Here is a 23,452-nt window from a genome sequence, read left to right as displayed (position 1 = left end):
CACACCAGACGGTAGACTTTTGTCATGGCGGCCCCACCTAAGACAATCAGTAGTTCCGATGGAATAGCATCTTCTCCCGAGACCTTGTTTCGACTTAGATCTTTCAGAGCTCTGTCAAACTCTTTTCGCTGTATCAAATCTACCATCTCTTCTTCATCTACTTCCTCTTCCCTTTCTATAAACTGCCTTGAAGTTTATTTCCATGCAGAGACCCTCTATATACTCCTTCAACCTTTCAGTTTCCCATTCTTTGCTTACAAAAAAGAGCTACCTACAATAACACGTCCTGTAATTAATCAAGCAACAAGTTAAGTTCAAACAACTACGCCACCATTCATTACGGCATAATGTTCCGAACAATACGGCTCTGATGCACTGGTGAATAAATAACATGAAAGACTTTACTCTACTGAAGAGAGTGGGCGACGCGGACCAGGAATTGAAGGTAAGACAATAACCATGGCCCAGAGGAACCAAACCATTTCACTCCGCGGCAGAAAAGAACAATAAACATGTGCCCTCTGCAATTGGAATATACGTCGCTCAGATCACGTACTTCTTCAGGGATCAGTAACACAGTCAATAACTTGAAACCGTATACTGCTTCAGCTAACAGGGTAAATGTCTTTAAGACACCACCCACAGACAATCACATATTAGTGGACGTGACTTCAGTTTAAAATTGGCGGCAATGAAGCAAACATAATCTACAGCAGGGTGTACGGAAGTTCCTGTTACAAATTTCTAGAACTTGTAGAGGAAAATGCGTACATAATATTCTGAAAATGAACCCATGTCCGGAGCCGGCCGCTGTGTCAGAGCGGTTCTAGGCGCTTCAGTCCGCAACCGCGCAGCTGCTACGTTTGCAGGTTCGAATCCTACCTCGGGCATGGATGTGTGTGGTGTCCTTAGGTTAGTTAGGTTTAAGTAGTTGTAAGTCTAGGTGACTGACGACGCCAGATGTTAAGTCCCGTAGTGCTTAGAGCCATTTGAATCATTTTGGAACCCATGTCCGGAAACGTACATTTCTGTTCTACAACAGTTTCAATTCAGATGTTTAAGTGATCCAGTCCTGCTTGTAGAACGGAATTAGACGTGACGAAGTACAGTTATTAGTTAATAATTTGAAATGAAACGTAACGAAACCCACATATATCGCTTAAGCACAATTACTTGTATTAAAACTTACACATTACTTTCTGGACGTACTATTCCCTGGATTGTTTTTTGTTTTGGAATAATGCAAACACTTGATGTGGAAATGACTATTCTGTACGAAGAATCTCAATTTGCATCTCGATTATGATTCCCCATAAATATGGGTGTCTCTCTATAACTGGTTGAGTCCCCTCAAATGTCGGTGGAAGGTAAGGGCACACAGTCTCCATAAGAACCATATCTCGCAAAGAATTCCGGCATTAGATCCTACCTATGTGTTGTTGAACAGGATTACATATTTCGAAAACCAATGAAATACATCATCACTGTCAGATAAATGGAGCAATACACACTCCAAACAAATCATCTATGCAATGATAAAATGGATTTTCCCTGCTATTCAGATATTACGCTTCAATGGTTAGACTGATGATGTGGCACACTAAGGCGAGTCAGGGAATATACTACAGCCGTGCACTGCACAGTCACCCACCTGTTGGTGCCGCCATACTTGATGGCTGTGGTCGCAGCCCAGGCAGCGGTCATCAACACAGGGACGCCCCAGCCCAGCAGCGAGTACACGAGGAGGTACGAGCCCTCTTGGAACATCGTAACTGCAACATACACAACCCAATCCGTTAGTCTGGATGAGTACACTCATACACGACGTATCGCCTGCGACCCCATCACATGCTTTTTCTCCACGGTAAATGAGGCGACCTGTCCTAGCATGGACTGAATGTGACAGTAGGGTGTTTAGGGAACCATCCAGACTCACGACATATCAACGCCCGCTGATCACTCAAGACTTTTGGGTCTAGGCTTACACATTTTGTCCTATTTCGTCCGATATACATTCAACGGGATATAGGCTGATTCTGCTCTTCTTGCACATCCTAAGTTCGACTTTAGCAAAACGGCCAGTAAATGGTCTAACGACACCCCTCTAACCGGACCATAAGCCACTGCTATATGGTAGACCTGAGTCGTAACATTATGACCGCCTGTGGGTTGGTCCTTTTTTGGAGCGCACTACAGCATTGAGTCGACAAGCCTTGGCAGGTTTCCAAACGAATGTGGCACCATATCTCCACCTAGAGATGGCCATATTCCCGTCAATTACAGGTCTGTCGCATGATAACGTCTCAGGTTCGTTCGTGAGATGTCCAAATCTGGAGAGCAACACATCTAGGTGAACAAGACACCAACTGCAACACAAATTTTGGCCTTCTAATAGCGGCGTATAAGCACCTAAAACTACTGTCATCGAGCTTATGTACCACGAAACGTGCTTCAACCGATCAGGGGACAAATTTACATCGATTTGCGGCCCGATCTTAAGGAACCTAACTTCACCGCAACCTTACTTGATACTGTCGTTTGGTCAACACAGAATACGTAGTGGTCACCAGATGTGTAGCCCCAAGCTGAACAATGTGTGCTGAACTGTGTGTTCCTAAAGATTTGTGCCTCCACCAGAACCGTACTCTGCTGCCATATCTGCCACAGGTAGCCATCTATTCTGCTTTATACATCCAAGGAGCCTCCGACCTCCATGATACTCGTATGTAATGTCGACTACTAATGGTTTCAAAGTCCTTGAACCAGTTTTCGTAGATGTCAGGTTATAATTTGTTGAGTGGTACTTAAGTAAATAAATTAGTGAAATCAAAGTGAACTAGAAATTAGAATATAAATGAAAAACTTGGTTTAGTTTAGAGAGTTACATACTGGCAAACAGCGGGCAAAACAGCAGAACAGAAGAGACAATGACCGTGAAGTCAGCAAGTTCCACATAAGCGGGCGCTGCCGATTCAGCCGTCAGGGCATCGGCCGACCGGCTCACGTGTTTCTCAGTTGTCACATGTGAGCAAAGGCCCTCGCCTACATTCCAAGAGCCAATGACCGACGTTAAGAAGATTCTTCGAGAAGCTTTTCAACGTGACAGAAGAGGCTATGACCGGCTCACGTGTTTCTCAGTCATCACATGTGGTCAAAGACCCTCGCTTACATTCCAAGAGCCAATGACCGACGTTAAGAAGATTCTTCGAGATGCTTTTCAACGTGACAGAAGAGGCAATGACCGTGAAGTCGCTTACCTCCAGTAAACTGAAGTGAATAAATACGCGAGACAGACGAAGACGAAGACGGAGACGGGGACGGAGACGAAGACGCGAGACGAAGGAAGAAAAGAAGAGTAACAGTAGTTTTCAGTCAGTTTCGGTGCTGAAGACCGTCATGCAAGAAGAGTCTGCATCATGCACAGACGAACCAAGTCCGCCGCTGTAATGGAATAGCAAGCAGCAGCCGCAGCGCCAGAAGACAGAAGTTAAAAGGTTTTTTACGTACCCGGGTGACTCGTGAGGACGGGAAGGAGACGGCCTCACCTCAGCAGTCACCTGTGAGCTGGGATGAAGACCTGACAGCCGAAGACTGGCAAGCGTGAGTCCGTGGTTCGAGTCCGGGACACTGGCCTTGCCCCGCCGCGCTGCTCCGCTGGTCGACGCACAACACACGCGGCCGCTTAGAGAAGAGAAACACTGGGACGCCACATCCAAGGTGTCATCATCCGATGTACGACTTCGCTCGCAATAATTAAAAGGGGCACCTCGCGCTGCGCGTCTCCTTTCAACTGGGGGAGACGGCGACACGAGATACACACCGCTACGCGTAATCAGACGCCGCCGCCGCCGCCGCCGCCGCAGCAGAAGACTTCACAAACGACACAGCTGCCGTTCTCCGAACCAGAACATTCAGTACGATACAGTTGTACAAATCTTCAATAAAAGTTATCTTATGTAAAAATGATGTTTCATTCTACCTCATACCCGAGCCAAGGAAGAACCCACCCTGCCCAATTGTTGTTAAGAGAGAAAAGTTAATTTATTTAATATTTTCACCCGGACAGAATGCTTTAGAATGCTCATCCTGACAATTGACAGCATCAAAAGAGAAAACCCAGTTACATTTAGTGACAGAAGTGTTACATTAAGTGTCACAACTGTTACAAATTAAAGTACAGCTGGTCACAGACGTCTAGTGTGACTGTAATTATTGTATGACAGGGAAACCTATCAGAGATGTTAATCAGTTAACGTAGAACTGATTTACGCTTGGAAATAATTAGTTCCAATTTTTTCTGCAGTGTGCAAATCTGGCACTGTAAACTGTTTGTATATTGGTATGACATCCATGCTTTCATTTGACAAGCAATAAGGTGAGTGAACAATGTAGCTACAGAGAAACTGTTACCTCAATATAGCATACAGATGATTCAGCAACGAAAACATCATGATCTATAGCAAAGTTCTGAATTTGCTCATCGGTTTCCGGCATAGATCAAAGTTGATGACGTGCCCTGGCAATATTCATTGGAGTGGCCAGGCCCATTTTACAGTACAGGGTGCGGCGAATACACAGAACTGCCGAATTAGGGTTATTGTTAATCCCCATGGTGTGAACGAAGAGCCTTTGCGCTCGCCTTATTTGACTGGTGTGGATTCGCGAGCACCTTTATTCTCCGTCCAGCCTTCTTCGAAGGGAATACACCAAGAAAGCCTGTCAGGTGTACCGTGTCGTCATCGCGTTATCGAGAACTCCTTGTACAACGTGTGATACCTGCTTTGGAAAAGCGCAACTGAGTGGAAGCCAATGTTTTCATGCAGAATGCGGCAACATCTCATGTCTTTTGCCCAGTGAAATATCTACTTAATGGAACCTTCCACGAAAGTGGTATATCCAGAGATATTCCAGATGCATGGCCTGCGAGATCACCTGATCTGAATCCATGTTACTTTTGGCTTGGTGATATCCAAAATAACGCGTTTACCAGGAACATGTTCGGTCTCTGCTATATACGAAGGCGACTGTATAGGAACTTGTTGCTTCTATCCTACAGGAACTTCTGCGAGCAGCTGTTGATCTGGTCGTTATATGGATGTAGCATCTCGTCCATGTCTCCAGTGCTTTAATAATAAAATCAACATTATGCATTTCTCACCTGTTTGACCTTTCCTTCCCATGTCCCGTCCCTAATCCATTACATGTGGAAACATTTATATGCCTCTTTCTTATGTTCACAGCGCCAGATCTGCACCTGATGGCCAAAACTGGTACTAATTATGTTCCAGCGTAAATCGGTTCCGCATTAACGCACTAGAATATCCACCAAGTTTCGATGCTGTAAGATGATTACAGACTGGACATCTGAGTTGTTGCACTTTAATTACAACCACCCGGTACTTACGACAACAGCAGGTGAACTGCCGACTGATAACCCTACAAAATATTATAAACAGTTTTATTAATCAAAGCATCGTATGTGACTGTGGAGAAGAACCGACAATGATTTACACACAGCACATGTAATCTGATTGAGACGGACCTGTGACGGCGTTGTGCAGGTAGAGCCCCTCGACGAACATCCACATGAACATGGACGTCCTGGCGTACTCCAGAAGCACGTACGACGCCTCGCACAGCACTGGCTGCAAGAAAGAAATACATATAATATAAATTATTGTAATTTCGAAAGGAGAATATAGATCTACATCTACATTTACTCTACATAGATACTCCGTAAGCCACCGTTCCACAGTTGTGAGCAGAGCTACATAATAGACAAAGACCCAAGCTCTCGTTTTCTTAAAAAATTCTTATCAGTAGCCTCAAGTAGATCCGAGGAGTCCCGCGAGGTAGCTGCGAGGTCTTAGGCGCCTTGCACGGTTCATGCGGCTCCCTCCGTCGGAGGTTCGAATCCTCCCTCGGGCATGGGTGTGTGTGTTGTCCTTAGTGTACGTTAGTTTAAATTAGATTAAGCAGTGTGTAAGCCTAGGGACCGATGACCTCAGTAGTTTGGTCCAATACGAACTTACCACAAATTTCCAATATTTAAGTGGGAGCACAGGATTTAAATCTGGATTATGGGGTAGGGTTCTGAAACGCGCTGCTTGAAACAATAAACTCAGGACACCGAGCCTTATGCCTTGCCTTATTTTCAGATTACGATTGTATGTGACTAGTTGTAACATAAATCTGCTATGTAATTATTATACGGTCCAAATTTTAAAACTGTCGAAAGTAGTGGGAGGAGCAATAGTAGAAGCGGTCTTCTGGCAACTACGACGTGGTGACATGTTAAAGATTCCACATTAAAACCAGGAGGTGCTTCGGCCTGATTCACATTGTGTCAAAGTGCGCTATGCGCTACTCTTCTGATTCAGAATCCTTCCAGAACCACAGAAAACAATCAGTCCAACCAGTGCCCTCCACAGTATCCATGAACAGTGATGCATGTAAAAGAACTATGAGAGAGCAAGCGCCCTCAGTCCTAGACAGGAGACTGCAAAGAAACTGTACGATGGTTTCAGACGCAACCTTGTCAAGAATACCGTAGAGTAAGAATTAGTCGTCCGCAGCTCGTGGTCGTGCGGTAGCGTTCTCGCTTCCCGCGCCCGGGTTCGATTCCCGGCGGGGTCAGGGATTTTCTCTGCCTCGTGATGACTGGGTGTTGTGTGATGTCCTTACGTTAGTTAGGTTTAAGTAGTTCTAAGTTCTAGGGGACTTATGACCATAGACGTTAAGTCCAATAGTGTTCAGAGCCATTTGAACCATTTTTAAAGAATTAGTCGGTACCGGTGAAACATTGTGTGGGAAATAGTTGCGGAGCAATTCTTGCTTCATGAAGTCTGCAGCATAGGGTACAGGTTTGCATACAGGCAGATTCCAGTCAATGAGAAACTAGCAGGCATACACCTCATGCAGATAAACTTCTGCGGCAGATGCGGTGAATTGGAAACTCTGGAGCGCAGTATTTCGTGTAGAGTGTCAGAGTTGTAAATAGTAAGCCTGATCAACAGAACCGCGCCGAATCATTTTGTATCAATAGTAACCACTGAACCAGTCCTTAAGCCATTTTCTTCTTGCAGGACATCAGCCAACACACAGAAAGTCGCCCGTACAGCGTACTCCATCCTCCACCTGTACATTGCCCATTTACAATTTTTGACTTACCTATGGGGGATCATGACCAGTTGGGGTAATGTATCATTCAATGGCCTCGAGTTGACTGTTTTTCCTTACGACAGCACAAGACATTACACAAAAAGAAGCTGACATTATTGTATGGGAACAGCGTGTGACAGACAGCGTGAAATGCATGCTGACAAACTACGTGTGCTCACGTGTTGCGCCAGTACTTTTGTTTTTACTAAATTTAGGAAGGTGAAATGTCAGCCATCTTGGTACGTTAACTGATATGAGGTCCTTTTTCTGAGATGGAAGTACAAAGTAAAGTATCATTAATATTATTCCTTTCGTTAAGAGAGGTATAAATCACTATTTTGATGAGTAATTATAATTTTTTAAGGAGATACATTATTTGCAATTTACTGACTGATTTATAATACAAGTAATTAAATTTAGTTGAATGGAGGTATATTTAATTTGTTTCTTAGGTCAGTTTTTAGAAATTCATTAACCATTGATCAGGTAAATGTTAATAAATCAAGAACCATAAGGTATGATTTTGAATCTCGTGCAAACCTTGCTACATAAGTTTTTAGGACAGGCATAACAAATCTGATTCTTGTTTACCTTGTGAGTGCGATATTGTCGTATAACAGAGGAAGCAAGAGCTTTTGAAGACACCACAGACTGATCGCCGGGCTGTTGGGAGGCGACTGCTAGACAATTCCATCTATCAACTATTAAAATACTACGGTCAGTCTATTAGAAGCAACGAAACCAATCTAGATGGGATAACAACGGCTGTCTGGACGTTTTTCTTGCATGTAATATCAACAGATAAGAAGCTGGTGCGCAACCTTCTTTCGGGCGAGTGATGTGAATATAATAATGTCGTGTGACGAGGGCCTCCCGTGGGGTAGACCGTTCGCCTGGTGCAAGTCTTTCGATGTGACGCCACTTCGGCGACTTGCGCGTCGATGGGGATAAAATGATGATGGTTAGGTCAACACAACACACAGTCCCTGAGCGGAGAAAATCTCTGACCCAGCCGGGAATCGAACCCAGGCCCTTAGGAATGACGGTCTGTCGCGCTGACCACTTTTTTTTTTTTTTACTCACCAAAAACAGTAACAAAAATGGCTACAATGAAATGACATAAATAAGGTGACAGATAATTGCAGTCATAAATTACAGCATTCAAAAGATGAGTCTTTAGCAGTAGCACAATTTAGCACCTTCACTGTCACCTTCGACTGGTGGCAGTTCAGCATGCACATTTTCTTCTTCTGCAGCCGGTTCCTCATCATCATTTCCCAGACCAAAATTAATCATTCAGTAAATCCTTGATGTGTGTTCCTCCCAGGGTAAATTACATGGACAGAAGAGAAGTCCCGAATAGCGACATCGCAAAATATTTCACTGCCTTGTTATTTTTGTCAGTTACAGCCTTCTAAACGCATCTATAGGGAGTTCATGATCTTCCTTTATATCAGACACCAGATGTTTCTCGCCATATTCTTGTATCTGCTGTACTGCTGATTTATTTTTCATGTGTGACTTGCAGGTGAGGTTAGGGTCGGGAACGTGACCCAATCCATTCCCTCTCTACTAGGAATCCAGTTCCTAACCTATACCCATTCGGTTGAAGACAATTCGGAGCATGCTACCATATTTCTTATTGTGATTCTGATATTTGAGTATTTTCTCGAATTCATTTTCCATATACATCTTGTATTCAATATGTTCATCGCTCCCAATATTGTTAAAAACATAGCTTGTATATTTGCCCATTAACCAAATCACTGCGTTATTTTTCGCCTGAGGGTAGTAACTTTCCTCTGGTCTGAAGAAAATGTTAGTCGGTACACCGTTTGCTGAAGTTCTTGTTATTTGAGCAATTTTCTCCCTGGTCCACCTCCAGTTGATAATCCGATCTTCACAAGTGTAACGATGAGGCACACTATCAACGAGGTTGCATTTGCTGCAGAGGTTTGTGTCACTTAAACCGATGGCAAAGAGACGCTCATTAGTGCTGATGATGTTATTGACTACCTTGTACCACGCTGTTCTCACGTCAGACGAAAGAACATCACTACTGATGTTTTTTCAGACCATATTCCATGCTATTCCAGCATATTTGGTTTCTATGTTATTTTTCCTTTCATGTTTCCGTCTTTCAGCTAAAATCGCCTTTGCTGTAACGTTTTTGGAGTTTAAAATCTTTTTGCTGAAATAACTTAGTTCAAGATAATACTCCCTAATGTGTTTCAGCTTAAATCTTATTTTTTGTATATTAATAGGTGGCTCCACACTTTCTGGCCTGTCAATATCGTATAGTTTTGCTGTAATTTACCTTGGATCATTACACATTATGCTCCATGTTCGTTTGACATACAATGCCATCGCTTTACACTTGATGTCGGTTAGACCCATTCCTCCATTGCTTGGACCCAAAACTGCTGTCTCCACCGGCACTCGAAACAATTCCCCTTTCCACAAGAACTTTTCTAAGGTGGACATGATCGTCTTCGCCACCATTGATGGAATGGGGAGAACCTGTGCCATGTAGTAGGCCTCGGATAAAATATACGTGTTGATAAACAGTACTCACCGGAACTGGTCTATGCTACGTTGACAGTTTTCAATCAAAGCTCCTTTGATTTTTCTTGCCACCTCCCGCCTATTTATTGCTATCATTTTTAAAAGGGATTTTGTCAATGTCATTCCAAGAGCTTTGTGTTCATTAACATGGTTCGCCCACTCAATGCGTAAGTTAGCAAGCCGCTTTATATTTAGAAATTTACTTTTATTTTCATTTACCCTCGCACCTGATGCGGAACAGTATTTTGCAAGTATCATCTCCAGTTGTGTCACATCTGTTTGGTCTCTGATGATTACGCCTACATCGTCCGCGTAAGCACCAACCACGGTCTTTGTTCCTTGAATGGTAATGCCTGTCAGCCTGTGCTGTAGCTGTCTCAAGAAAGGTTCCAGCGATATAACGAACAGGAGCATGGATAAGGGACTTCCTTGGGTAACACCCCTTTTTATTTCAATTTTTTTTGGCAGTTGACAGTTAACGCAGATTTGTGCAGTAACACCCATAGCCATGTTCTTGATGATGTCGATGTTTTTGGCAGGAAATCCATTCGGCGCAATATCTCTATCAGGTATTTGTGATTAATTTGAACAAATGCCTTATGGAAGTCTATGAAAAGCAGTCCACATTTTATGTTACTAGCCTGTGCTAGCGCAATGACATCGCGATACAAAGCCGCAGTTTGTAAAATCGTTCTTCTAAAAGCACAAGTCTGCTGTTGGCCTATGATGTCAGCAGTGCATGGTGTAAAGCGCTTGTTAATTACTCGAGCTATAATTTTATAATCTGAATTTAAAAGCGAAATCGGCCGTAGGTTGTTTATTTTTTTGCAGCCTCTATTCTTCGGGATCAACACGATTTTGCATTGTTTGAACTCTGCAGGCACTGGCTTTCCTTGTAAGACTTCATTGACAATTTCGGAGAACTTTTCTCCTATTAGGGTCCAAAATCGTTTATAGAATTCAATGAGCAATCCGTCAGGTCCTGGAGATCTTCTAGCAGGGGAGCTGCACACGATTTCTAATACATCTTCCTTGGTGATGCCCGAAGAAATGTTCTCATCATCATCTCGCGATATTCGTGGAAGATATGTACCAAAGAGCTCATCGTATTCTTCTTCGTTTGTTTCCCCTGACGCATACATACTTTCATAGTACGCTGAGATCTCTTTAATTATTTCCTTCTGGGTGGTGATTATGGTACCATCATCTATTTGAAGTTCATCCATGAAACTTCTTCTTCTATTTTTGGCGTGTCTGACGAGGTGGTACAATGCAGCAGTCTCATCTTCAGTGACTGTCTTTGCTTTGGATTTTATTTTAAGTCCCTCCAGTTCCTTACGTTTCAGACTTATTAACTTTGCTTTTATTTTCTTGATGTCTTTTAATCTTGTAAGAATTGCATCTGTCTGATCGTAGAGGTCCCTGAGCACGCTGTAGTAGAATTCTACAGTCTGTTTCCTTTCTCTGGCCATATCTATACTAAAAGATATTAAAACTTTCCTTAGCTTCGGTTTCGCTCGTTGTGTCCACCATTCTATCACACTTGGAAAGTTGTTCAGTGAACGGAGACACATTTCCCAAACTCTGGTTAGGGCATCTTGTAAGTCTTCTTCTGATAATAACGATATATTTAGATTCCACTGGCTTCTTACTCTTCGGGTGGGTTGTGGTGATAAATTTACGCAGGTCAACAACGCACTGTGATCGGAAAAACTAACGGGAACAGTTTCTGTTTTCAGTACTTTATCTGCAAAATTTTCCGATACGTAAATTCTGTCAATTCTACTACAGGAATTCGCAACAATATGAGTGAAGTTCACCATTGTTGAGTATTTTATTTCCCAGGCATCTTTTAATTTTAAATCAACAACAAGACGTCTCAAGTCAGTTGAGTAATTGAAGTTGGGGATTTGATCCTTTCGACTCAATACACAATTAAAATCTCCCCCTATTATAAGTTGGAGGGGGTTTTTCCTCAGTAAATAAATTACACTTTCATTAAAGAATGTGGCTCTTACAGCTCTATTACTGCTGCCAGAAGGAGCATATAAATTGACTATAGTATCTCCTGCTACATTTATTCCAATACCTCGCCCCGATTCTAATTTATCAACATCATGTACGGGGATGCCTTCTCTAACTAAAATGGCCGGGCCAACATTCCTTCCAGTGGAAATATTGTAGAAATCAACGTAATTGGAAAAGTTTAATTGTGGGAATACCACATCCTGTAGGAGAGCAATATCCGTCGCTGACTCATACAGAAACTGTTTCAGAGCAGCTATTTTAACATCCGACTGTATCCTATTAATGTTTAACGTGGTAATCGTATATGTCTGTAACATAGGGGAGTGACCTTTTTCCCGCTAGTCTATCATTTCATGCCACTCCATGCCGGATACTTCCTGAGAATCTGACTGGAGACCACCGTCACGGTTTGCATTAGAACCTTTCCTTTTACTTCTCTTGCGGTTTGCATTGACACTAACCTTCACCGAATGTCTGCTCCGCCCACCCTCTGAGCAGTTTTCCACCGAGAGCGGTGTCGGTGGATCTGAGGGGCAGTCGTGTGCCACCATCTCGTCTGCCAAAGGCGGCGCAGAAGCAGTTTGCAAACATTCTTCCAATGCCCCATCACTTCTATGTACACTTTCGTTTACTGTTTGTGTATTATTGCTGTAAAACTCCGCTTCTTCGTCTTGGGATTTGGGCTGTGACGTCGCGTGTTGTTGACAATCTTTCGTTACCTCGTCATGTTTGCTTTCAGTTGCATCCGCGAGTGAATCTGTCTGCATTGATTGACGTACGGGTACTGCAGCGCGGGGTTGTGGCGTCACCAAGAGCAGCGCATTGCCATCTACTGGCGCGTCCAGCGCTACAGAATGGGACTCTGATGTCACTTCGACCTGTTCGGGTGATGGTAGCGTATTCGATTTGTCTACTGATGTACTTGACTCAGAGTTCGAATCTATCCTGACAATATTGTCTGAAACAGTTTCCAGTACTGTTTTCTGAATGTCACCTACAGCTTTCAGCGACAGGTTGATATCTTCTTCATCTGTGCTACTGCCGTCACAAGTTCGACGTCTCTTGTTAATGGCTATACTACTTTTTCCAGCCGGATTGTCTACAGTGTCTTTCCTGAGTAATGGTGGAAATGCTTCAAGAGTATTTTGTGGCCTGTCGTATACATTCCCCGAAATGCTGGAAACTTCACCACCCGTCATCTGATTTTCAGTCACAAGATCAGCCAATGTTAACCTTTTACGCTGCTGTAAATTATTCTGCACTATAAACAATTATTTTGGACAGTTTTTCCGGAGATGCCCACTTTCATTACATATATGACAAGTCAAAGTCTGTCCATTGTATATAACGTGCGCTTTGTAGCCACAAACCAAAATATGAGATGGAATGTTTTGTTTGACTAGCATATCGACAGAACGAACACCACTAAAGCATTGCAATCTATGCTAGCTTGACAATCGTTCGTTACGAATTTGCCTGATGTCACCGTATTTAGATAATGCGTCTTTTAAGTAGCAGTTTTCTACCTCAGGGGGCAAATTAAATACTCTGACTTGTTTAAAATCAACATCAGCATTTGAAATGGTAACTGTACTCACCGAATTATCGCGATGGCGGAATTCAGCTTTTTCTTCAAATTTCTGCAAAATTCGTTCCAGCACCAACGGCGAAAGCAGCTACACAAAAAATCAGTATTGCTCCAAGTCATAATAAGCAGCGTGCGTCTGATCCGAAGTAATGCCAATAACGTCAACGATCCAGTCATGAATTTCCAGTGAACTTGGCTGAACATTACGGGTTCCTTTGTCAAATCCAAATCTTAGGGTAAGCTTTCTGGGAAACATTGTTGCCATATCAGCAGTTAACAGCTCGCGAAAACAAGGAAACTAAAATGCTGCATTACCACAATCACAATTTTACACAACACTATTACGCAGAGTCATGAAATCCAAACAGAAGCGCCACAGCGCGTCCGCTCAGGACGGCCGGAAAAGCCGATATTCTGGTCCCAGATAAACGAAACTTTTGTGTAATTGCTTGTCAGAAGGGTATGAACGATAATGGACACCGCTCAAAGTATAACTGTCTGTAACACAACTATATTTTTAAATTATTTCACAATGCGAACCAAACTGCGATCTCTGTTTACGTTACTAAGCAGAGATATATCGCTCTCAGCTACCGGGGGCGGACGATTTAAATATAGAAAAGCTGAATCAACTGGACTTTAAATACGTTTACCAACAAGCGCTCTTAACCTGAGGCTGTTATGTTGGTTAAAAAGGCAGTTTATAGAGTTTTGGCATATGAAGATGTACTGAAGAACTGTCTGGCAGGGGAAACACAAAATATGAATGAGTCATTCATCAATGTAACATGGGGAGGATCACCTACAAATCTATTTGTGGAATACCACTACACTGAGGATTAGTATGTACGATGCTGTCATCAACTGCATTGAAGGTAATACCGATAGACTGAAAGCGAGTGAAGACTGCTTGGAGTACGTCAGTCATACTGGTGGAACTGGATAAGGAGAAAGTCGACATGCCAAAAGTGCCCAAGGAAGATAGATCTTTGAATAGAAGGAAGAGGATGCAGTCAGAAAATGTAGAAGATGATAAAGTCCACAGTGCTGCCGCATTTCAGTTGTTTTTCCATTAAAATATAAGTTTTTATTTAAATTAACTCGTAATTGCACTTTCTTGTTTTCTCAGGAATTATAGAAGATAGACTCTTGATTTTTTTTCACAGTTTAATTTATGATACCCATATGATATTTCAACTCTAGAATGGCACTGATAGCTTGTATATTTTCACTAAAATTCACAAAAATTTAAGGAAGAAACGTAATAGAAATTCAACAACCAAAACTTTCTGTGCTAACCCCTAGAATATATACTACAAATAAACTAGAGGAGAAAGTACTTCAGTTTTGTATAATAACCTGCAACAGTTTCATTAAAGTGCATGATGCAGTTCTTGAGAAAATGAGTCACGATATTAGCAAATTAGAGGGATAGACCACTCATACTCCTCGTAATAATTGGCAATGCAACATTAAAATAACTTGAGACGTCAAGAGGAGCCGTAGACGCAATGTTGGCCAAACATGACGCCAAAAATGTTAAAACATCCTCAGACTTTGCGTGTTTGGGGTCTCGTTTACTTGCCAAAAATTAACCTTATGCTGATTTCGAGTCTACAGCACGAATTAATCCGAAGGCGCCGCCTGGCTAATTCACTTGCTGACGTAATAGCATTTGCGTACGTGAGTCGGAGAGGAGATAGTGGTGTTATCCGTGACTTGGCGCAGCTCGTGGTGACACGTCACTCGCATTAGCACGTCGCCTCTACACGGCGAAGGGAGCGCCCACTTAACGCACTGCGGCCGTAATACAGTCCCGCCCCGCCAGGGGGCTGAGTGAGGGCTGCTCGGCGGTGGTTGTAGCGTGGAGGGTGGAGGGCGGTGGGGGGCGGTGGCGGTAATAATCCGCTAACAGCGTCTCGCGTATCGCAGTCAGGCGTCTGCGTCTGCGTCCGCGCGGTTTATTAAGTCGGCGAGCGAAGGCGGTTCGCACGGCCGAGCACTTACCCCAATTATAATTTGTGAACACGGCGCCTTAGGCTGCTGACACCAGCAAGTTGTAATGCAGTCCCTCCCAGGAGCGGAAAACTATTATCACTCCATCAGAATTAGGTTAATTGGAGATTAATGTGCTTTTGATATTACTATATCAGTTAATGTTGAGTAGGCCTATAATTTGATTTGTGATGTTATGTGTTCAGCAACAGCAAACGAGAGATACGAAGTAATGACACCCTGCTATCCACGAAGAAAAGAGGATTAGCGTTAAACGTCCCATTGATAACGAAGTCAACAGAGACGGATCTCAATCTCGAATTGTTTCAAGGACGGTCAAGGAAATGGTTCAAATGGCTCTAAGCACTATGGTACTTAACATCTGAGGTCATCAGTCCCCTAGACTTAGAACTACTTAAACCTAACTAACCTAAGGAGATCACACACATCCATGCCCGAGGCAGGAATCGAATCTGTGACCGTAACGGTCCCTCGGTTCTAGACTGTAGCGCCAAGAACCGCTCAGTCACAACGGCCGGCTGCTGAAGGAAATCAACCATGCCATTCCCCAGGCATCAGTCCCGGCGTTTGCCTGCAGCGATTTAAGGAAATTACTGAAAAACTAAATATGGATAGTCAGAGGCTGATTTGAACCACCTCCCTCCAGAATGCGTGTCCACTGATGACAGTGCCACTAAAGCAGAGTTATTAAAGACGGTTGTCCGAAACTCCTTCACCAAAGAAGACGAATTAAATATTCCTGAACTAGAACCAACAACAACTACGAAGAGGAGAAACATAGAATTAGATATCTTCGGTGTAGCAAAGCAACTTAAGGCCTTCGGACTAGATTATATACCAGTCATGTTCCTTTCATAGTATGTTGATACAATAGCTCCATATTTAGCAATTATAGACAACCGCTCGCTCACAGAAAGATCCGTACCTAATGACTGGAAAACTGCTCAAGTCCCACCAATACCCAAAAAGGGAAATAGGAGTAATCCGCTAAATTACATGCCCATATCACTAACGTCGATTTGCAGTACGTTTTGGAACATATACTGTGTTCTAACATTATGAATTACCTCGCAGAAAACGATTTATTGACACATAGTCAGCTCGGATTCAGAAAAGATCGTTCTTGTGAAACACAACTAACTCTTTGTACTCACGAAGTAATCAGTACTATCGACAGAGGATGTCAAATTGATTTCATATTTAGAGATTTTCAGAACGCTTTCGACACTGTTCCTCACAAGCGTCCTCTAACTAAACTGCGTCCGACTGTCAGAAAGATCACAGTTTACAGTAATAGACGCAAAGACATCAAGTTAAAACAGAATTGCAAAACGAATTGCAATGTCATTTCGATAAGATATCTGAATGGTACGAAAAGTGGCAACTGACCATGAACAAAGAAAAGTGTGAAGTTATTCACATGAGTACTAAAGAAATCCGCTAAATTTCGATTACATGATAAGTCACATAAATCGGTAGGCTGTAAATTCAACTAAATACTTAGGGATTATAATTACAAGTAACTTAAACTGGAACTATCACACAGATAATGTTGTGGGTAGAGCAGACCAAAGACTGCTATTCATTGGCAGAACACTTAGAAGGTGCAACAGATGTACTACAGAGATTACTTACACCACGCTTGTCCACTCTAATCTGGAGTATAGCTGTGCAGTGCGGGATCCGTATCAAATGGGACTGACAGATGACATCGAAAACGTTCAGAGGAGGGTAGGTCGTTTTGTATTATCGCGAAATAAGGGCGGTAATGCCACAGACACGATATGTGAATCGTAGTGGCAATCATTAAAACAAAGGCAGTTTTCTTGCGACGGGAAGAGATTTGAATCACCAGCTTTCTCCTCCGAATCCTAAAACATCCTGTTGGCATCCATCTACCTAGATAGAAATAATCATCACGATAAAATAAAATAAATCAGGGCTGTTACAAAAAAAAAAAATTATGTGCTCGTTTTTCTCGCATGCTGTTCGTGAGCGGAACGGTAGAGAGACTGCTTGAAGGCGGTTCATTGAACCCTCTGCCAGACACTTTATTCTGAATAGCAGAGTAATCATATAGACGTAGACGAAACCCTGCACCACCTTCAGCGCTATGGTATAGAGTGTTTCCATCTATGTAAGTGGCTTGAAGAACTGTTGAGTAATAGAACCTTCCCGCTGTCAGGGATGTCATGTATTGACCAGAGACAAGGGTAGCGTCAGAAATGCTCCACGGAAGTGTGGCAAGATTGCTCATGTTCTTTACATACAACATTCCGGTGGACATGATGAGCAGCAATCTCCGACTGTTCGCTGAGGACACTGTGCTGTACAGAGCAGTGTCTTCACAGCAGTGTGATGAACTGTGGGTGGCTCTAAATGCAGAAAAATGTAACATGATCGGATGAGTGGGGAAAAATCGTATAATGTTCTAAAACAGCATTAGACGTGGGCTGTTTCCCACTGTGGTATCGTCCAACGACTACAGCGCTGCATCAAACACATATCGATACCACAGACATTAGCGATATCTCGCTGTAATCTGCTACGACAAATGGGAAGCGCTCCGCAAGACCACACCTCTATCTGAGCACTGCAGCGCCCTCGCACGGAGGTCACCGTAGAGCCAAGCATAGAAATACTCTGCCCCGTTCGTGACGTCAGCTGAAGCAGTCAACATCATCGAGTACGATCAGTGTCAGTCAAGTCTCGGATGGACAAGTGCTTTTGTAAATGTCGAACATTGTGCCTCAAGGAAAGTTTGTTATTTGGTGCATCAAGTGACACTCTAATAGTCAGTGACAGCTGTAAGTTGTCAGACGCTCCTATGGCAATGTACTCGATCAAGTTAAGTAAATGTCTTATATGTGATAAAGTGAACTAATGTTTCATATATCGTAATTCCTATGAGCTATCTCCCCGAGCAATCAGAGAACCAGGAGTTATGTCTCGATAACTGTAGTTTCGTCTGGTTATAACACGCACAGCTATAACTATCTAGGCGTCATGTTGCAAAACGACATGGAACGTAACAATCACATAGGATCGATAGTACAGGCGTCAAAGGCCAAACTTCCTTTTATTGGGTGAAGTCTAGAAACGTGTAGCCATCTATAGAGGAGACTGCATATAAAACTCTATTGCGACTTACGTGTGAGTACTGCTCGAGTGCTCGGATCCCTACCAAGTCGAATTAAAGGAAAACATCGAAGTAGTTCAGAGATATGCTTCCAGATTTGTTATGGATTAGCTCGATCTACATGCGTGTATTATTGAATTGCTTGATGAACTCAAATAGGAATCCTTGGAGGGAAGAGGACCTTCTTTTCGCGCAACAGAGAAGACTCAGAAAACTGGCAGTTTCATCTGGCTGAAAAAAAGATTCTACTTCCACCAATTCTCATTTTTCGTGAGACCCACGTACACAAGACTACAGAAATTAGGGCACGTATGGAAGCATATAGAGACTCGTATTTCCCTTGTTCCATCTGAGAGTAGAACAGGAAAGTGGAACAATATAGTGCGATTAAAAGTAGTTGACAGTCGACGTCTTTTACTTGCTGCTGCAGTGTTGCCCCATCGGCTGCCAGCTACTGCTTGGCTACAGGCGACATATAAACACGATGGGTCACTTCATAAATGCTGTTAAGTTGTGATTCGTAGCGACATTGGAAGGGGCTGCCTCGAGGTATGACACAAATGCGACGTGCTCTGTTGACAGCAGATTTTAAGTGACCAGTGACTAAATTGGGGCAGGTGATGCCTTTTGTAGCCCTGAATCTAAGCTCATGTCCTAACCGAACCTCAACGTAGTGACGTGAGACCTGTCCGAGAAAACTGTGGCCAACATTCAAAGGCCGAACAAGAATGGCGATCGTTTTGTTCACGGCAATTAAAGCTAACCTCTGGGAGCAAATTCGAGACTGAAACATTTCAGTTTAAGCGCTAAAAGCAAACTGTTAGTTCTCGCTGTCACTGGTTACCTGAAACTATCCTCACATTGGCTACACGAGATGCCGCTTTACCAAACGACGAGCAGACCTGGCTGGCATTTCATTGCAGACTACAGGCGACGCAGGCAGATTCCAAACGAGAACAGAATGGCAGGAAGAAAAATACTTGCAAAAAAAAGACAGTATGATTATTACAGTGACACGGCAGAATATAAGAAATAAAAAATGTAGTTAAACCAATTAATTAAATATAAATAATAATGAAATATTTTTTCAAAATGGAAGTGGAAATGTGAGTGCCTTTGACGAGATCCGGACCTACGACCTTCCAACGTCAGGCTTGTAAGCTTATACCTGCGCTACGCCACTGACACGGTATTTTAACTTACGCGTCTCGTGAACCAGTGGCCACGATGAATTGCAACCACGCAATGTTGTACCACATTTTTTAGTGTAAGCCGATCTCTGTTATTACAGTTGAAATGTGTATTTTCCCGAAGATCCAGTAGTGTTCAGTTAGTGCTGTATATGAAACACGCGTGTTCCGTTAGCACGCTTTGTTGTGTGTGCGTGTGTGTGTGTGTGTGTGTGTGTGCGTGTAAGAGAGAGAGAGAGAAGATGCGAAAGAAAATGTCGAACCGAGGATTCGAACATATGAAGAAAGCCAGAGAAAAAACGGGAAATGAAGTGACCAACTGTTGTGGCGATTTGGCAGAGGCGAACTATTTTAATCGGGCAAAAGCAGTGGTACAAGATACTATCCACCAGCCTTACATGGTCTCTTCCGTGCTACATACCGTATGTATGTAGGTGTCTGTGCAGCTGTAGATAATTTCCTCTGATTGTAGTTGTAAGTACTTCAGTAGTCAGTAATTGTCGCCAAGATGGCGTTCTCCGTTGTAAGTTAAATCGGAACAGTCCTTCGAGCTCGAACACAATCGGGATGCGGCAGAGTAGCTGTTCTGCCGTTACAGTGAATCAATATGCGACAAACTAACGTAACCGACCAGCCTTCCGTAAACTAAAAAAAATTAGGATAGTCTGATTTACTATACAAAGAAAAGCCCGAGTTCTGTCTGCCATTATCATCGGACAGCCGGTTTTAAACCACCTCCACAGTTAAAGCTGCAACTCACCCGGACACAAGTTATTCCGTCTGCGTCACCTATTTCGATGTCTGGTGCAGTCCGTCTCCAGACCACGTAGTTGTACATTTTAAGAGTCACGTTGACATAGTTTAACAGAGTGCAGTAGGTACAGAAGGTCCAATAAAAATTGCCATGTAGATGGAGCAACAGTTGACGGTCTTGTGATCTCTCAGGTTTCTTCAGTGCGACTGATTAAAAGTGTTGTGGTTCCAGGCGTTATGTCAATTTGTTGTTTCCATGATGCCGGCCGCTGTGTCCGAGCGCTTCTAGGCGTTCAGTCTGGAACCGCGTTACTGCTACGGTCGCAGGTTCGAATCCTGCCTCGGGCATGGATGTGTGTGATGTCGTTAGGTTAGTTAGGTTGAAGTAGTTCTAAGTCTAGGGGACTGATGACCTCAGATGTTAAGTCTATAGTGCTTAGAGCCATTTGAATCATTTTGTCTCCATGTTGTCCATAAAATTGCAAGAACAACTCAGGAGAACACCCGGAAGCACACTATTAGCTAACTACCTTATTCATGGCTACTTGCTACAATCAGACCATCCGGAATTACAACAGCAGTTCGCAGTTACGATGCACCCCGAACACAGACGCATCCATGGCACCACTGTGGTAGGCTGCAACGTTCTAGAACAATGTGTCGACGTTAGACAATATTTATCTTGTCCGCCCTCAAGTGTGTGTTTTATTTCCTAATTGTGTAATTGACCTTTGATTAAGTGTGTTGTTCTTCTTGACTGCCTGACGTTTGTCTCCCTGTTCAACGATTACTGTGTTGTATCCAAGTATTTTCTCCACATGTATCAGTGCCTCTTAACTTTTTCGATCATGTGAGCTACATTGTTAATATGTCCGTGGGCCTTTTTCAAAATACATTTTAAGACAGAAAAAGCGGCACACCAAGATGGAATTATCCGATTACGGCGGAAATGGATAGCAGTGGTGTAGGGTTTCGCAGGTACTGAGATATATACATTTATATCTGCGTCTACATGGCTAATCTGCAAATTACACTTAAGTGCCAGGCAGAGGATTCATCGAACCACCTCCACAATAATTCAATGTTATTCGACTCTCGAAGAGCGCGTGGAAGAAACGAACACCTGTATCTTCCTTGCGAGCTCTCATTTCCCTTATTTTATTATGTTTATCGTTTCTCCTTACGTAGGTCGCTGTGAAAAAAAATATTTTTTCACTCTGAGTGGAAATTTGGTTATTGAAATGTCGTCAGAAGTTAGTGCCACAACGTGAAACACCTTTGTTTTAATGATGTCCACCCCAAATCCTGTATCACGTCCATGACAATCTCTCCGCTATTTCTCAATAATGCAAAACGTGTTGCTCTCCTTTGAACTGTCTCAATGTTCTCCGTTAATGCTATCTTGTAAGGATCACTCAGTGCAGCAGTAATCCAAACAAGGACGGATGAGCGTAGTGTCTCTTTAGTAGATCTGTTGCATCTTCTAAGTGTTCTGCCAATAAAACGTGCTCTTGCTGAGCAGTAAGCCAAGGTTGGCTTGCCATGAACGACCACAGAGTGTGACGTACAATATCGTCGACCATTGCGTTCTAAGAGTGCAGGGGTTGTCAACAAAAGGGGTCCTGCTGTGAAAAGAAATGGCACCCCAGAACATCACCGCCGGTCGTCGGACCATATGGTGGGAGACAATCAGGTTGGTATCCCACCGTCTTCGGCCTGGGAGAGAGCCATAATGACCAGTGAAGACGTGCCTTGAGGCGCCCCAGCGGGGGCTATTCCACCTGAAGTAAGACATATTGCAACAGCGCACTAGTTACTCACAGAGTCAAGGTCGTTGTGCCATCAGTGCGTGCCAATATCTTCTATTCGCCACATGTGGCTTTAGTAAGAGTGTTTTCTGTCCTACTATTGACAGGACACAAGAACAAACACCAGATGTAAGTGAATTGTGATAGCTTTTGCCATAATTAAAGAATACAATAAAACAAATGAACGTGTACCGTGCACAATAACGTGAAATTTTAAAATTTTATTTTCACGTGTATACGAACACATGTTATACAGTTTGTGAATCAACAATTATTGCTCGCTTTTTGGACAAAGGTTAGATTTGCCACGTCTTTCGAAATATCTGCGCATTTCGCCCCGTACACGTGGAGCTACAGTACTTGTGCTCACTCAAATTATTAGTGTAACTGATGCTTTACTTCAAAATTCTACAGAACACCTTGTCTTGTTTTTTTTTTTTTCATTTTTTCAGATGGCCCATACGTACAAAAGGAAAAAGCAAAGTGCTTCATAGTCCAAGGAAGATATGAAACATTAAGTAACAACTGTTATAGGCAGCTCTTCTGGATAAATTGCCAGCAATGTGCTACACGGTTTCACGAAATATGCGTGGGTGCAAAAGGACGAAAAATGATTACATGTGGAAAATGCTTGTGATTTACACACTGAAATACCCTGGGTGGAATAGCATCTTGAGTGTGTGGAATTGGCTCACCATTTTCATATACTTCAGATTTCTGACTCATTTATTATGTTTCTTTAATACTTCGTTCGTGTAAAGGAATTTCGACGTATTATGCACTGGTATGTATTCGCAGTTAAAATACCATAATAGTATCACAATGACAAATTTCTTTAAAAAGTTTCGTTTCATATTACATAGGAATTACAGCTGAAATGAGCTGAATAGCCCCACTGAACCCTACAACCTGACAACCAGAAGGTTGACATCGGTAAGTCGACGATAGTCTACGGTCCGATTTGTTGCCCTTCATGGCAAGCCATTCTGGGTTTACATTTCAGCAATGGAAGGCCTGCCTGCAAACAGCGAGAGTTTCTACTGCTCTATGCTTGCCAAGCCCTACCTTGGAGAGCATCATCGATGGATCTCACCCCAAGTGACAAACATTTGGAGCATTATGCTCAGCGTCCTCTAACCAGCTCGGAATTTTGACCATTTAACACCCCAGTCGGACGGGATTTCGCAATATGTCTGTCATCAAG

At 43.0% G+C, this 23,452-nt stretch overlaps 1 protein-coding gene across 1 annotated transcript in view; it reads right to left on the bottom strand.

Annotated features, from left to right (window-relative positions):
- LOC124776147 (PDF receptor-like) overlaps positions 1 to 23,452 on the bottom strand; it is a 417,916-nt gene that overhangs the window by 75,738 nt on the left and 318,726 nt on the right. The window contains exons 7-8 of the mRNA XM_047250984.1: positions 5,543 to 5,645; positions 1,652 to 1,772 (exon numbers count right to left, since the gene is read on the bottom strand). Of these exons, the coding sequence (XP_047106940.1) occupies positions 1,652 to 1,772; positions 5,543 to 5,645 (224 nt within the window). The remainder of the gene's footprint in view (positions 1 to 1,651; positions 1,773 to 5,542; positions 5,646 to 23,452) is intronic.

This window comes from Schistocerca piceifrons, chromosome 2 (genome assembly GCF_021461385.2).
Source record: "Schistocerca piceifrons isolate TAMUIC-IGC-003096 chromosome 2, iqSchPice1.1, whole genome shotgun sequence".
Classification (NCBI taxonomy): Eukaryota; Metazoa; Arthropoda; class Insecta; order Orthoptera; family Acrididae; genus Schistocerca; species Schistocerca piceifrons.
The sequence above is the reverse complement of the archived record's forward strand: the minus strand, read 5'-3'. Positions and strand labels throughout refer to the sequence as shown.